This window comes from Pelmatolapia mariae, linkage group LG18 (assembly GCF_036321145.2).
Source record: "Pelmatolapia mariae isolate MD_Pm_ZW linkage group LG18, Pm_UMD_F_2, whole genome shotgun sequence".
Taxonomy (NCBI): domain Eukaryota; kingdom Metazoa; phylum Chordata; class Actinopteri; order Cichliformes; family Cichlidae; genus Pelmatolapia; species Pelmatolapia mariae.
The window spans coordinates 19,969,152-19,981,246 of NC_086243.1; the positions used below are offsets into that span (position 1 = coordinate 19,969,152).

The window sequence follows — 12,095 nt, forward strand, 5'->3', positions numbered from 1 at the left end:
TTGTTTATGCACAGCTCTCTTAAGGTCCTGCTCCATCATTTCAGTCAGGTTTAGGTCTTGACTTTGGCATTATAACACTTTGACTCTTTTCTTTTTCAGATTCTGTTATAGATTTGCTGCTGATTTAGCTATTGGACAAATGGCTTCACATTTGAAAGAGTACTTTGGTATACAGAGGAGTTTGTGGTCTACTGAGTGACTGCAAGGTACCCAGGTCCTGTAACAGCAAAAAAAACAGCCGAAATCATCAGCCCTCCAACACGGTGCTGACAGTTGGTCTCAGGTGTTTGTGCTGATATGCTGTGTTTGGGTTCCTCCACACATGGTACTGTGCTTTATGGCGAAACATCCCTACTTTGGCCTCACATGTCCAAAGGACATTGTTCCAGACGTTTTGTGGTTTGTTCAGTTGCAACTTTGCAAACCTAAGCCTTCCTGCCATGTGATTTTGGAGATGCTTTCTCCTGACAACCCTTTTAAACAAACCATGCTTGCTCGTTTTTCTTCTAATTATACTCTCATGAACTTTAACACTTAACATGCTAACTAAATCCTGTAGAGTCTGCGATGTGGTTCTTGGATTTTTTTGCTGTTTCTGTCACCAAAGAGGTTGTCACACTTGTTGATGAGCAGCTGATCGAGTGCATTTGATTAGCAGCACCTGGCTGCTACTTACAATACCCACTTCATTCCTGTGGAAGCAGTAAGGGTGTGCTTAGTTTTTAACGAGATTATAATGAGTCCTGTTAAAACTCTTTCTCATGACTGTAAATGTATGCCTTTAACGGCAGACTATGAGACCGTAAACACATTAACTAATTAACTAACTAATGAAAAATAATATTCAGGTAAAAATGTTACATTAAAAAAATATAACTTTTTTGCCAATAATTTAAAGGGCTCTGTTCCCACATTGAGTGTGTTTATGTATAAATTAAACCCTATTATTTTACTGATTTAATTTCTGTTTACTCTCGATTACGATCAAACGTGACATAATCGTTATACTCCACGTCTGTTGTCCTTTTGTCTCGATTTATAGGTTTTTCTTTTATTAAAATTTTCTGAATGTGATTCTTAATAAAAGTCACCTTCACAACCTTCCACCATGATCTGGCGTTATATTTTAAAATCAAATAAAAGGTGATTTCAGCATATTTGGCCACAAAACCTAATTTCTGTCTCTGCTGCTCATCCACCTCCCCGTGTCCGTATTCAGTCCTTTGAACCCAAGTCAGGTACAAAGTTTTCCACACTCACATTAATTTTAATGACTGCAATGTTCTTTGATGCAAGTCCTGCCACTTGCTAGGACTTGACATCTTCTTAACACTTTTAGGCAGTTATTTGGGCACTTATTTTAAAGACCCCATTTAAAAGAATGGGAATTTCAATGGTCCCCCAGAACATAAAAATTGCATGCATCAAATCATTGAGTGAAACTGCTTAAAAGGCCTGGCAACTTTGCCCTGGAAAAAAAAAGGTTTCTTTCTCAGAAGTTATACGTCTACTTCACTTGTGAAGAGTTACACAGCATTTTGGCTTCACTATCGGCTCAATCGAGAGTCCCGACACAACCCTCATCTCTGACTCATTCCACCAGACCACTGAAGAAATGCCAGTTTAATTAATATGGGTACAGTAAACTAAGAAAAACAACATCTTCACTACGCATATTTATGTCTACCCCCAAAATGTTGAAACTTGACTGTGCACTTGTAACAACATGACTTACTAATTTGTTTCATGGTTTGGCTGCCAGAAAGCATCTGATTGATTCATTTGGGTTAAGACCGGGAAATGCAGTCCCTGTCATTATGAAATCCTCCAACAGAGTTTTATTCAGGAATCTTTCTTTCCATCACAATGTATATACCTCAGTGTTTCTGATTGCTTTGATCAATTCAAGATCTTTGACTAAAGAGCCTCAACAATTCCAGATAACATCAATATTAATCCAAAAGTCCCGAAAAGCAAAATCCTTGCTACAAAATTACAACCACGTTACCTCAACTTCATTTGATTTCAATGGCTTGCCGGTCTATAATTGACCCAGTATCTGAAACTGTCATGGACCCGGGTTGTTGACCAGTTTGTTTGGCTTCATGAGGCATTTTGTAGTATGTGTTTTGCATTGTTTACTCTTGTTCTTTCTTCATGGAGTATTTGTGATTACTATGTTCAGCTTGAGAGCCCTGGGGTTATTTCTTCGTTCATCAAGTTTTGTTCCCTTTCGTGTCCCGTTTGTCTCGGTCTGTGTGTGTCCTCCCCAGAATCTGGCTGTTTAGTTTCTTGGTGTCATTCCAGTTTAGTTTTGTTTAGTTTTTCAGTTAGCTTAGTTTCTGAATCCAGCAGTAAAGTGAGTTCAGCCCTGCATTTGTGTTCTGCGTTTTTGGGTCCTATTCCTGCCTGCCTCACACAGCGTTATGACAGAAAAAGGATGTTTTGATTTTTTTCCTCCCAAATTCTTTCAATTAACACTTGTTCTGTGTCTAGATAACTGACAGTAGTAAACATAACACGGTTTGACTTTGACCACTGCAGAAGAAATTAATAATTGGATCCCCTGGTACTGGATATTTTTGTCTTATGAACCACGTCAGCAGCCAATTGAATCAATTTCAGTTTGAGTCCTGCAAATAGATTTATTCGTCTCTCATTAGTCTTGATTCTACTTGTGTTAAGCTCTATTTATGTCAGATGATATATAAACAGTGTTGGGCAAGTTACTTTGAAAAAGTAATTCAATTATAGTTACTAGTTACTTCTTCAAAAAAGTAACTGAGTTAGTAACTGAGTTACAATATTCTAAAAGTAATTAATTACTTGGAAAAGTAACTATTGAGTTACTTAAAAAAAAACAAAGAACGTTTAACCCTCTGGGGTCCAGGGTATAATTGGCCATTTTCCCTCCACATTTTACCTTTAAAAACTATTTGCTTTGCCTTGTTTGGTATCATTCTTTTTAGCACATCACGTGTCTGAATTTACAGTCAAGTTTTCATTTTGACAAACTGTATAACCAGAATTGATCTAAAATCAGACAAAAACCATAAAATCAGAGTAGAAAAAGTTATATTTTTACTGTAACAACCATAAACATGTTTAATGAATGATATTTCATAACTTCAAATGCAAATATTAATTGTCAATTTTAAAATCCTATGCACAAGTTTTGCAAACAACAAATTTATTTGCATCCATTTACCTTGATTTTTAAATAACCATTTCAAACTATTTACAGAACAACCAGCTGTTCTTCAATAAGATGCCACAAATTATTTGTGCCACTCCAAAAACATAATTTCTGTCCACTATAAAGGAGAACATCACAGCCTGATACCTGCAGGTCTGACAGCAGCAGGTGTATCACTCCTGTTTCTACCTGGAGACAGCAGTCGCCTCATTGTTCTGACACACAACACAAAACTATCCACAACACTACACACTAACTACACAAGACAACACATTAACTACACACTCCAAACACGCTAAACGTCACAAATCTCTCACATCTCAAAACTCGCTCTCTCTCTTTTTCTGCTCTCTCTCTCTCTCTCTCTCGCCGTCACTCCTAAAACTTCCCCTGTTTTGTTTTGGTTTTTTGCTCATAAGCAGAGAGTGCTTGCTAGCGCTAACGTGGCAAAACTATTGAGGTAAAAACGCCGCGTATATCTTGTTTATCATGACTCTGGTTTTACGTGGCCTATCAACACAATTTATAAACTGGTATATATCACCTTGTTGCTTTGTCTTTAAGTGGTCATGTGACTTACCAGACTACTTTATTCTTCCTCAGTCAAACAGCAGCACTCCTGCGACTGTTTTGCCCCCTTAGCTCCAGGTGTTGTGCTAGACAGTGATCGTGATTGCCGTCCGCGGGAGCGCGCGCAGCTGCTTAAAGCTGTAGCGTCCAGATTACTTACAGCTACTTCCTGCAGCTGATATAAGATGCGGTAAGCTGAACACAGCTTCAACCGTCTGTTTGTTGAAAAATAGTAACGGACCGCGTTTCCTTGTTAGTAACTGTAACGGCGTTGTAACGATAGGAATAGTAATTAGTTAGATTACTCGTTACTGAAAAAAGTAACGCCGTTATTCCCATCACTGTATATAAACTATACTGACCATTCTCAGATCCCTGTTTGTCTTTCAGCAATAAAAAGCTGGATAGCTCCAAATTTCCTTCCAACTAATGAAGCCAAATCAGGGGTTATATTAAAGTGTCACACCCTGACAGCTCACATAAAAAGGGAGCGTAAGTTTTAATGACATTTCTATATTTGTGGTATTTGTCATTTTGTATTTTGTTTTGTATTAGTGGAGCATTTTGTAACTGTGGTTTGAAAAGTGTTCTACATATTTATGCACTATTTCTTTTTCTAGAAATGATACTAAAGCCAGACACAGAAGAACAGGAAGCCAGAATGTCCATATGGACAAAAACCAAAATCTGAAAACAACAAGCTGTGACAGAGCTGGGCTATGTGGTTTTTATGCACTATACTAGCAAAATCATATAATAAATAGCAATAGTTAAGCCAAGCCTCCTAATTTTTCAGGTTTTAAATAAGAATCGCTTTACAGCAGTCGTTTGTAATGTGGCCTAAAGTCACACAATTGTTTTTTTTTTTTGTTTTGTTGTTTGCCACTCAGTCTTAAATCGCAATTAATATCTGTTCAAATAGGGTGACTCAATTTCTTCACATCACGTCATTAAATTAACAAACTCTTTACCCCCGAGTTTCAATAATTTGAGGGATGAGAGCGCGCAGCAAGAGAGTCCTTCATTTTTTTTCTATCACAATTCATCACAATTTATGTGTAATCATAATGGCGTTAATGACTTTTAACCAGCTGGAGTTTTGGTAATTTGCTTTTATTTCAATCAGGCAAAAATGAGACAGCCTCATAAAAGTTTTCTATGCTGTTATTTCACTGACTGCACGGAAACTCTTTGGCATTTTCTTTTCTATTACGGCTACTTGATCCTCCCCCTGGTTGAACATAAAAATGTTAACTTGGAGGCAAGTTAGAAAAACAATATTAAAACTAATTAAGGCTATCAATTTACGGTTTTATTAAGCTTGTGTATCAAAGAAAAAAACCCATAGACATTGACAGTAAAATTAACTTCATAAATAACGGGTGTTTTGCTAAACTCCAGTGACTCACCTCTCCGTTTAGAAAGCAGTAAAACACTGACACAAAGAACCCCTGCAAAATAAGACACATTAGAATTAGAAGCAGAAAATGTGCCTGTATTATGTAATGGCACTGTAATTAGACGCAATTATTATAAAGAAAAGGCAAAACAAACTTCCAAAGCAAAATATAGAATTTTTAAAGCTCTATTCGAACCCCCCCTTCCCCTACTCAGCCCTACATTTAAGCACAGGAGATAAATAAATAAATAAAAAATAGCCACAGAGCAGAAATCATGCCCACATGGCTCTGTTATTCCTGACAGCTGAGAGCACTGAACATGAGGTAGGAGGGCCATGTTGTGTGTAAGCGCAGCCAGGATGCTACTTCAAATCATCTTCCCACAAGAAGCCTTAGAACCTGAAAAGTCACTCTTTAAAGTAGCGATACAACTCTGAGATAAAAACACATTAAGAAATCAGAATGATTCATATTTTTAACTTTGTGGGCAGTGAGTGTGGGCTTTCAAACTCTGGCCACTGTCACACTGTATTATTAATCATAATCTCACCTGAAAAGACTGTAGAAAGGAGTTGAAATAGATGAACACAATTTGCGAGATGTCATCCTCCCCCGGATTCACAAAGAAGAGCATGTAGGTGATGCCGAGCAGAGGTAGCAAGACTAGTGTTGCTTTCACGGCTTTTCTGTGAAGACAGAGTTGGAGTCTCATTTATAGAATTGCAAAAATGGAGCCTTGAATGTCAGCCCAGTGGATTCTGGAAAATGCATGACTCTGTGTCAGCGGCAGACTGGGATAAAAATAAAAATGTCACCCTCCACCACATGGATGTTTCAGATTGGAAGATGGGCCCCTTTTCAGGGGTAGCAAAAATATGTATGTCACATACAATTCTAGTTCTTCTGTAATAATTTTGACAGTGTGAATAAGAGCAAAGTTTAGCTTTCTTGGTTTTGCAATACAGCAATAAGCCATCACATCTATAGATAAAAATGTGGATGATTTATCGTCTGTCTCGCCATCTTCTGCATGTCCTCCTCCACTGCATCCATAAACCTTCTCTGTGGTCCTGTCACATGTCCAACATGTCCACTACGCCTCCTCTGAGCATGTCCAAGCCATTTTTGCTTTGGCTCTCTGAATTTGTTTTTCAAAATAAAGCTCAAACTGTCCCATACTTTGAAATGTTCACAAGAGGATCCAATAAGCAGACACAGCAGGCACTGGCAAGTGGATGGATAAACTAGAAACCTTAATCTAGAATTCATAGACAACCAAAAGCAGTGTGCAGTCTGATGGAAAAACTCAAATGAAGGGAATCCAAAACCCAACAGGAACAATCCAAAACACAGGGAGGCAGCAGAAAACAAGGGAGTCTCAAGAACAGGCGAGAGATGTGACAACGCCTATACGGACTAGGGAGAGGGATAATAAGACAGGTGAAATCAATCAAATCAGGGTGGAAAAAGAAAGTGAAAACACATAAAGCCACATGAGGAAAACAAAAGGGCAAGTAAAAGAAAGAAGGACAAAAAACAATACTTGCAGAACAAAATACACACAGGCTCAGACAGGGAAAACTCTGAAAGCACTCACATGAGGAAAAGATTCAAGATCATAAGGGCAACAGCCAAACCTAATTCAAGGAATAACAGAAAAGACCATGGTGGGGACTTTTAATATGAGCTATGACAGTCCCATAATTTAGGGATGACCACAAACCTTTCTTTGCCCTTACTGATTATAATTTTCATTTTAAAACAATCAATTTTTTTAAGGTCAAGAAGTTCAGCTTGAAACCCTTGTTCTTCATTTGCTTAAATTTGTATGGCTCACAACGACCACCAGAAATCCAGCCCCAGCCTGAAAAGACTACACTCAGATTGTCTGAGCCATGACACTGAAAACACTCTGTGCGCTTGAAATAATCCCCACTGGAGAAAAACACACTTGACACAGTAACAGCAGGTAGGAAAACAAGCTCACTATTTTAGTGATTTCAGCCATTTCAGATACACAACCTAACAACATAATTCAGGTATGCACTCAGCTCGGGCCTCTCAAGCGTACACCAAATCTCTGCTCTCTTCTCAGGCACACAGAATCAGACAAACTCAAGGTTTTTCCCTTTAACTGTTACTAGTGCGTGTAAATGAAAGAACCTCTTGCATGAAGTATTGCAACTGAGTTCACTAAGGTTGAGGCGTTTGTCTAGAATCTTTATTTTATGGGTAAGAAGCACATTTGTAATACTTTTGCAGTGTCCTGTAATAAGTTAAAAGACAAGACAATATACTTATTTTGTTTCAGGCTTATATTATTATTATTATATACTTTATTAAGCACACTGGTTACCAGGTTAGACCTGTGTTGGACCCCCGTTTGCCTTTAAAACTGCATTAATCCTTTGTGGCATAGTTTAAATAAGGTTCCTCAAACATTCCTCAGAGACTTTGATCCGTTTTAACATGACAGCATCTCGCAGTTGCTGTAGATTTGTCAGCTGCACATTCATGATGTGAACCTCCCATTCACCACATCACAAAGGTGCACTGTTGGATTGACATGTGGCGACATTTGGCATTTGCGAAGTGAATTTATTGTCATGTCGAAGAAACCACTTGGAGATGATTTGAGCTTTGTGACATGAAGGATTATTTTGATGGAAGCAGCCTTAGATGATGGGTACACTGTAGTCATGAAGGGATGGAGGTGGTCAGTGTTTAAATGATGATCATTTAGTACTACAGGGCCCAGTGTATGTCAAGAAAATATCCCCCCTACACCATCACAGCACCACCAAAAGCCTGAACCATTCATACAAGGTTGGATGGATGCTTTCATGTGGTCTATGACTCTACCATCCAAATTTCACAAGCCACCAAATCACAGCTAAAGTTTTTTAGTGAAGTTATTTTCTTTTCCCACAAAATTTCCAATACTTAGCCTTAAAGTCATAAGGCAAAAGTCACAACCACAATAACAGATTTCTTCCTTAATAGCAGTTTGATTTAATTATCATTAACACCGGACCCTTTGATCACCAAACATCTGTTCACTGATAGGGTATTAACGCTCTTAGATTTGTATGAAATGAGGTCTGATGCTGATGATAAAGGTTTAAATGAGTCTAATAACTCTAAAAATGTGCTTCTTCTGAAACACTCCTTAATGTCCTTGAAAGAAGGAAGACAAAGTGTACTGCTCCTAAATTTATTCGCAGTTACCAACAGAATCAACTCACCTGTACTGTATTGTTTCTGATGTGGTTGAAGCTCTTAGTTTGGTCATAAGAATTCGAACTATATTGAAGAGGAAAACAAAGTTTATCTAGAAGAAGAAGACATAAGGAAATTATTACTTTAAAATGCTGCGCTAATGACTTATATTATACAGAGGGGAAAAATATCAGACAGCTCAGTCAGTGTTGAGCTGGGACAGAAGAAGTAACACCAGTCAAAGCATATAATCTTCCTTAACAAGACAGTGATTAATCATATTACATGTTGCTAATGACTTACATAAGCACAAACATTTGTGTGAAATCAATTTCTTATTTTCAGAAGTCTTTTGTTTGGAAACCCTTAAGACTACAGTTCTGTGCAAAAGTCATGAGTCATCCCTCATTTCTTTATATTTAGCTTCAAAGGAGTCAGACAGAAGTTTTTCTTTGGACATTGAGTCCTTTTTAATTCATTTTCAGTCCAGTCCTTGCACCTGACCATTTTCAGTGGGATGCTTTTTGTTTGTCAGTTCACTTAATGCTGACCACTGGCCATATGTAAAAACATGAAGCTGTGTCCTGCTTTGGGGCTGTATTTTTCACATATGTCTTTGGAATCTTGTCAAAACTGATGGAATCAAAAATGCAGAAAAGTGAAATTAATTGATATTGATTAACTATGTAATATCATATCTAAAGCATCTGATTGACAACAGCTTGTTTGTTTTTTTTGTACTTCAAACAATCAATATACTAAAATCCTACCTGGATAGAAAAACACAGTGGAATACTATTAGTCATGGATTGGCCTCCACAGAGCTGAGACCACTACATTGTTGAAAAAGTGTAGGATCATCTTCATGGAGAACAGAACAAAACACAACATCCAAAGAAAAGCTTTTGATGTCCTTCAAAGAAGCCTAATTCTGAAGACTACTTAAAGAAATTACAAAAAAAGCTTGTCTAAGAGAGTCCAGACTGTCCTGAAGAATACTTGAAAGTCAATATGTTGGTATGACCAGCCGGTCGTGCTGCCTTTGAAGCTTGCTGGTATTGTAAAAGTTCTTTTTCGAGCCTGAAGGCTGCTTAAAGGAATTGCTGGAAAGCTTGCCGAAGAGAGCTCAGGCTGTGTTGAAGAATAAAGGTGGTCACACCAAAAATGTTCCATGTTTGCACATGTTTCAATAAATGGCTGCACAAAATATTCAAAACTGAGGGGCTCAGTACTTTTGCACTGTACTGCTTTTGTGACTTTCTAATCTAGTCACTGCACAGAAATGCAAAAAATAAATCAGTATAGGGCAGATTTTCTATGTTAATTAGCAAATAATGTCAAATTGATGGCAATAAATTTACAGTCCGTTTTCTTTGTTGTAGCTCACCAAAAGCACAAGAATAACAGGTCCCTGGTAAATGTAGTCCATGTATTTTCCAGGTTCTTTACCAAACCAGCATCTGTTGACAGGAAAAGAAGAAGAAACGTTCCATTAATTAAAGAAATCATCCAGAAAACATTCAAATTATGTGGCCACAAATTATTAGGGGATTTCTTACTGTTCATTTTCATAATACAGCTTTCCTATGGCCCAAGCCACAATTATAGGACATGGAATACCTGGAATAACAAGGAAGAGTCGTGTAAGTGGAAATAAAATAAAACGTATTTGGTAAACAGATTTTCTTTTTCATGGCATTGAAGAAAGAAGGTCAGAATAATAAAGACGAGAATCAAAGATTGTTTTTTTTTTCTTTGCTTTTTGGTTTTTGTTTTGTTACATGCACAGCCATGGGGAGGGGGAGGGGATAACAAGCCAACACGCTTCAACTACAAAGAATAAAGTTAAAACAGAACATGCTCCCATTTTTCCTGCCCTCAAGGGTTATAGTGTAACGGCAACAGTAGCATAATTTCTGCCAAAAGGGGCTTCAGAGTCATACCATATAACTTATGAATCACAACTGCTTCCCCTAGTCCAGCATGTAATGTATATCTGGAAAAAATTTTTGATGTTGATGCTTTGACAAAGTAAATAGAAGGTTTTTCACATATAAAACAAACAACATGCACGGTGAAATCAAAACAATCTTTTTTAACTGCTTTAATAAAACGAAAAAGGACCATTCACCATACCTCTAAAATTAGTCACTGCTGAATAAAGGCCATGCGTTAACAACATGTCAAATCAGCGTGTTAGGTGCCAGGCCTGACAAAGTACGACCAAGTGTGCTTGAATAGGCTGAGATTTCTTATAAAAAACATTGACCTCTCCAGAAAAGAGCAACTGCACTGACCGTATCAATCTACAGTCTGCTGTTTGTTTTAACGCGAATGCAATCATCGTTCAGAGCATACTAATTTTATTAGCTGTCTTCAGACTGTTTTTCATCAAAGTCTTTTCGTTACATGTAACATTAAAGTGAAAAAGTAAAGAATATCTCACTGCTGCCCAAAAGCAGTCCAGACCACGGGTCAGGGAAAGTCCACTACTTTTCAACATGCAGCTGATTCTATTCGCGTTCCCTCTGCGACTAATTGAGCTAAATATCTTCCAGGTAGCTTATCCAGTGCATAAATCAGAAATATTAAAAGCAGACAGAACACTGAGCAGATGTAGTCAAGCTTTGCAGGAGGAAAATGTCCACAAATCGGACGAAATGTTCGTAAATCTGAAAAAGTATCAGTAAAATCACTTCAAATAAAACACACATCAAAAGCAGTTTTGATCCCAGCTCATCAGACCTGTGGTAGCGGACAGATTTCATGCGCCCCACTTCTATCACCTCCTAATGAAATTAATTAGAAGCCTCTCCAAATGAAACCCAGTGAGAAAGCACCTGCAATAACCCCATTTAAAATAAAGCATATATTATATTGTACACACTCTATGATTGTTAATATGAAATTAACGACTTAAATGGATAATACTTTATATATGGAGGTGGAGTCCAGTCATATTAAATTTCAACAGAGAGCAGAGTGGATGAGTGGACCTGCAAATAGGAACTACTCTGCTAATCTAATCTTTATGAGACAAGCTGCCAGTACTTACTATTATATTCTTATTAAAATCATATTAGAGAATTAAAAATCTGATTAATATCTGTGAGATCTTTTTTTAATTTCTATTTCAAAGCTAACATTAGCTTGCCAATAATATCATCCATCTGTCGTTCACCGTCATCTACTCTCTACATCTGCTGATAAGACTTCATATTTTAATCTTGTGCTCACAAAGCTCCATTAACTCATTTTCTCGTGACCTAGTTTGAAGTAAAGTATGGGGCTTTTTTCTTTCTGCTGAGCACACTATGTCCATTACATAAACAGAAGCAGAAAATCTCAGTGTTTCCGGGAAGCATGCGAGCAGAATACTTTGTGTATTTCTGTCCCTGATGATGTTGGCTCTGTACAGCATATAATATGCTTGATTTATCAGTCAAGGTGAGCGTAGATAATTTATAGGGTCATGATGGGATATCTGCTGCATATTCAGGACTCAAAGTCAAGCACGTTGCATGCCGGTTCTTTCATTAAATTAAAGTCTTATCTCGGATATGAACCACTACAGAGTTTCCCTCCTCTTCACTGGAGAAGTGATTGTACTCTCGGGCACATGCTCAGTTCAAACAATAACGCCTGATAACAGTGTTTTGTCACAACCTGGTTTTCAATTAATGCAAGAAAAGTAAAATTCTCCTTTTGAG

At 37.6% G+C, this 12,095-nt stretch overlaps 1 protein-coding gene across 1 annotated transcript in view; it reads right to left on the minus strand.

Moving 5' to 3' along the window:
- The window catches only part of LOC134617073 (corticotropin-releasing factor receptor 2), a 38,991-nt gene that overhangs the window by 3,468 nt on the left and 23,428 nt on the right, over nucleotides 1-12,095 (minus strand). The window contains exons 7-11 of the mRNA XM_063462239.1: nucleotides 9,945-10,005; nucleotides 9,773-9,845; nucleotides 8,412-8,497; nucleotides 5,717-5,852; nucleotides 5,176-5,217 (exon numbers count right to left, since the gene is read on the minus strand). Of these exons, the coding sequence (XP_063318309.1) occupies nucleotides 5,176-5,217; nucleotides 5,717-5,852; nucleotides 8,412-8,497; nucleotides 9,773-9,845; nucleotides 9,945-10,005 (398 nt within the window). The remainder of the gene's footprint in view (nucleotides 1-5,175; nucleotides 5,218-5,716; nucleotides 5,853-8,411; nucleotides 8,498-9,772; nucleotides 9,846-9,944; nucleotides 10,006-12,095) is intronic.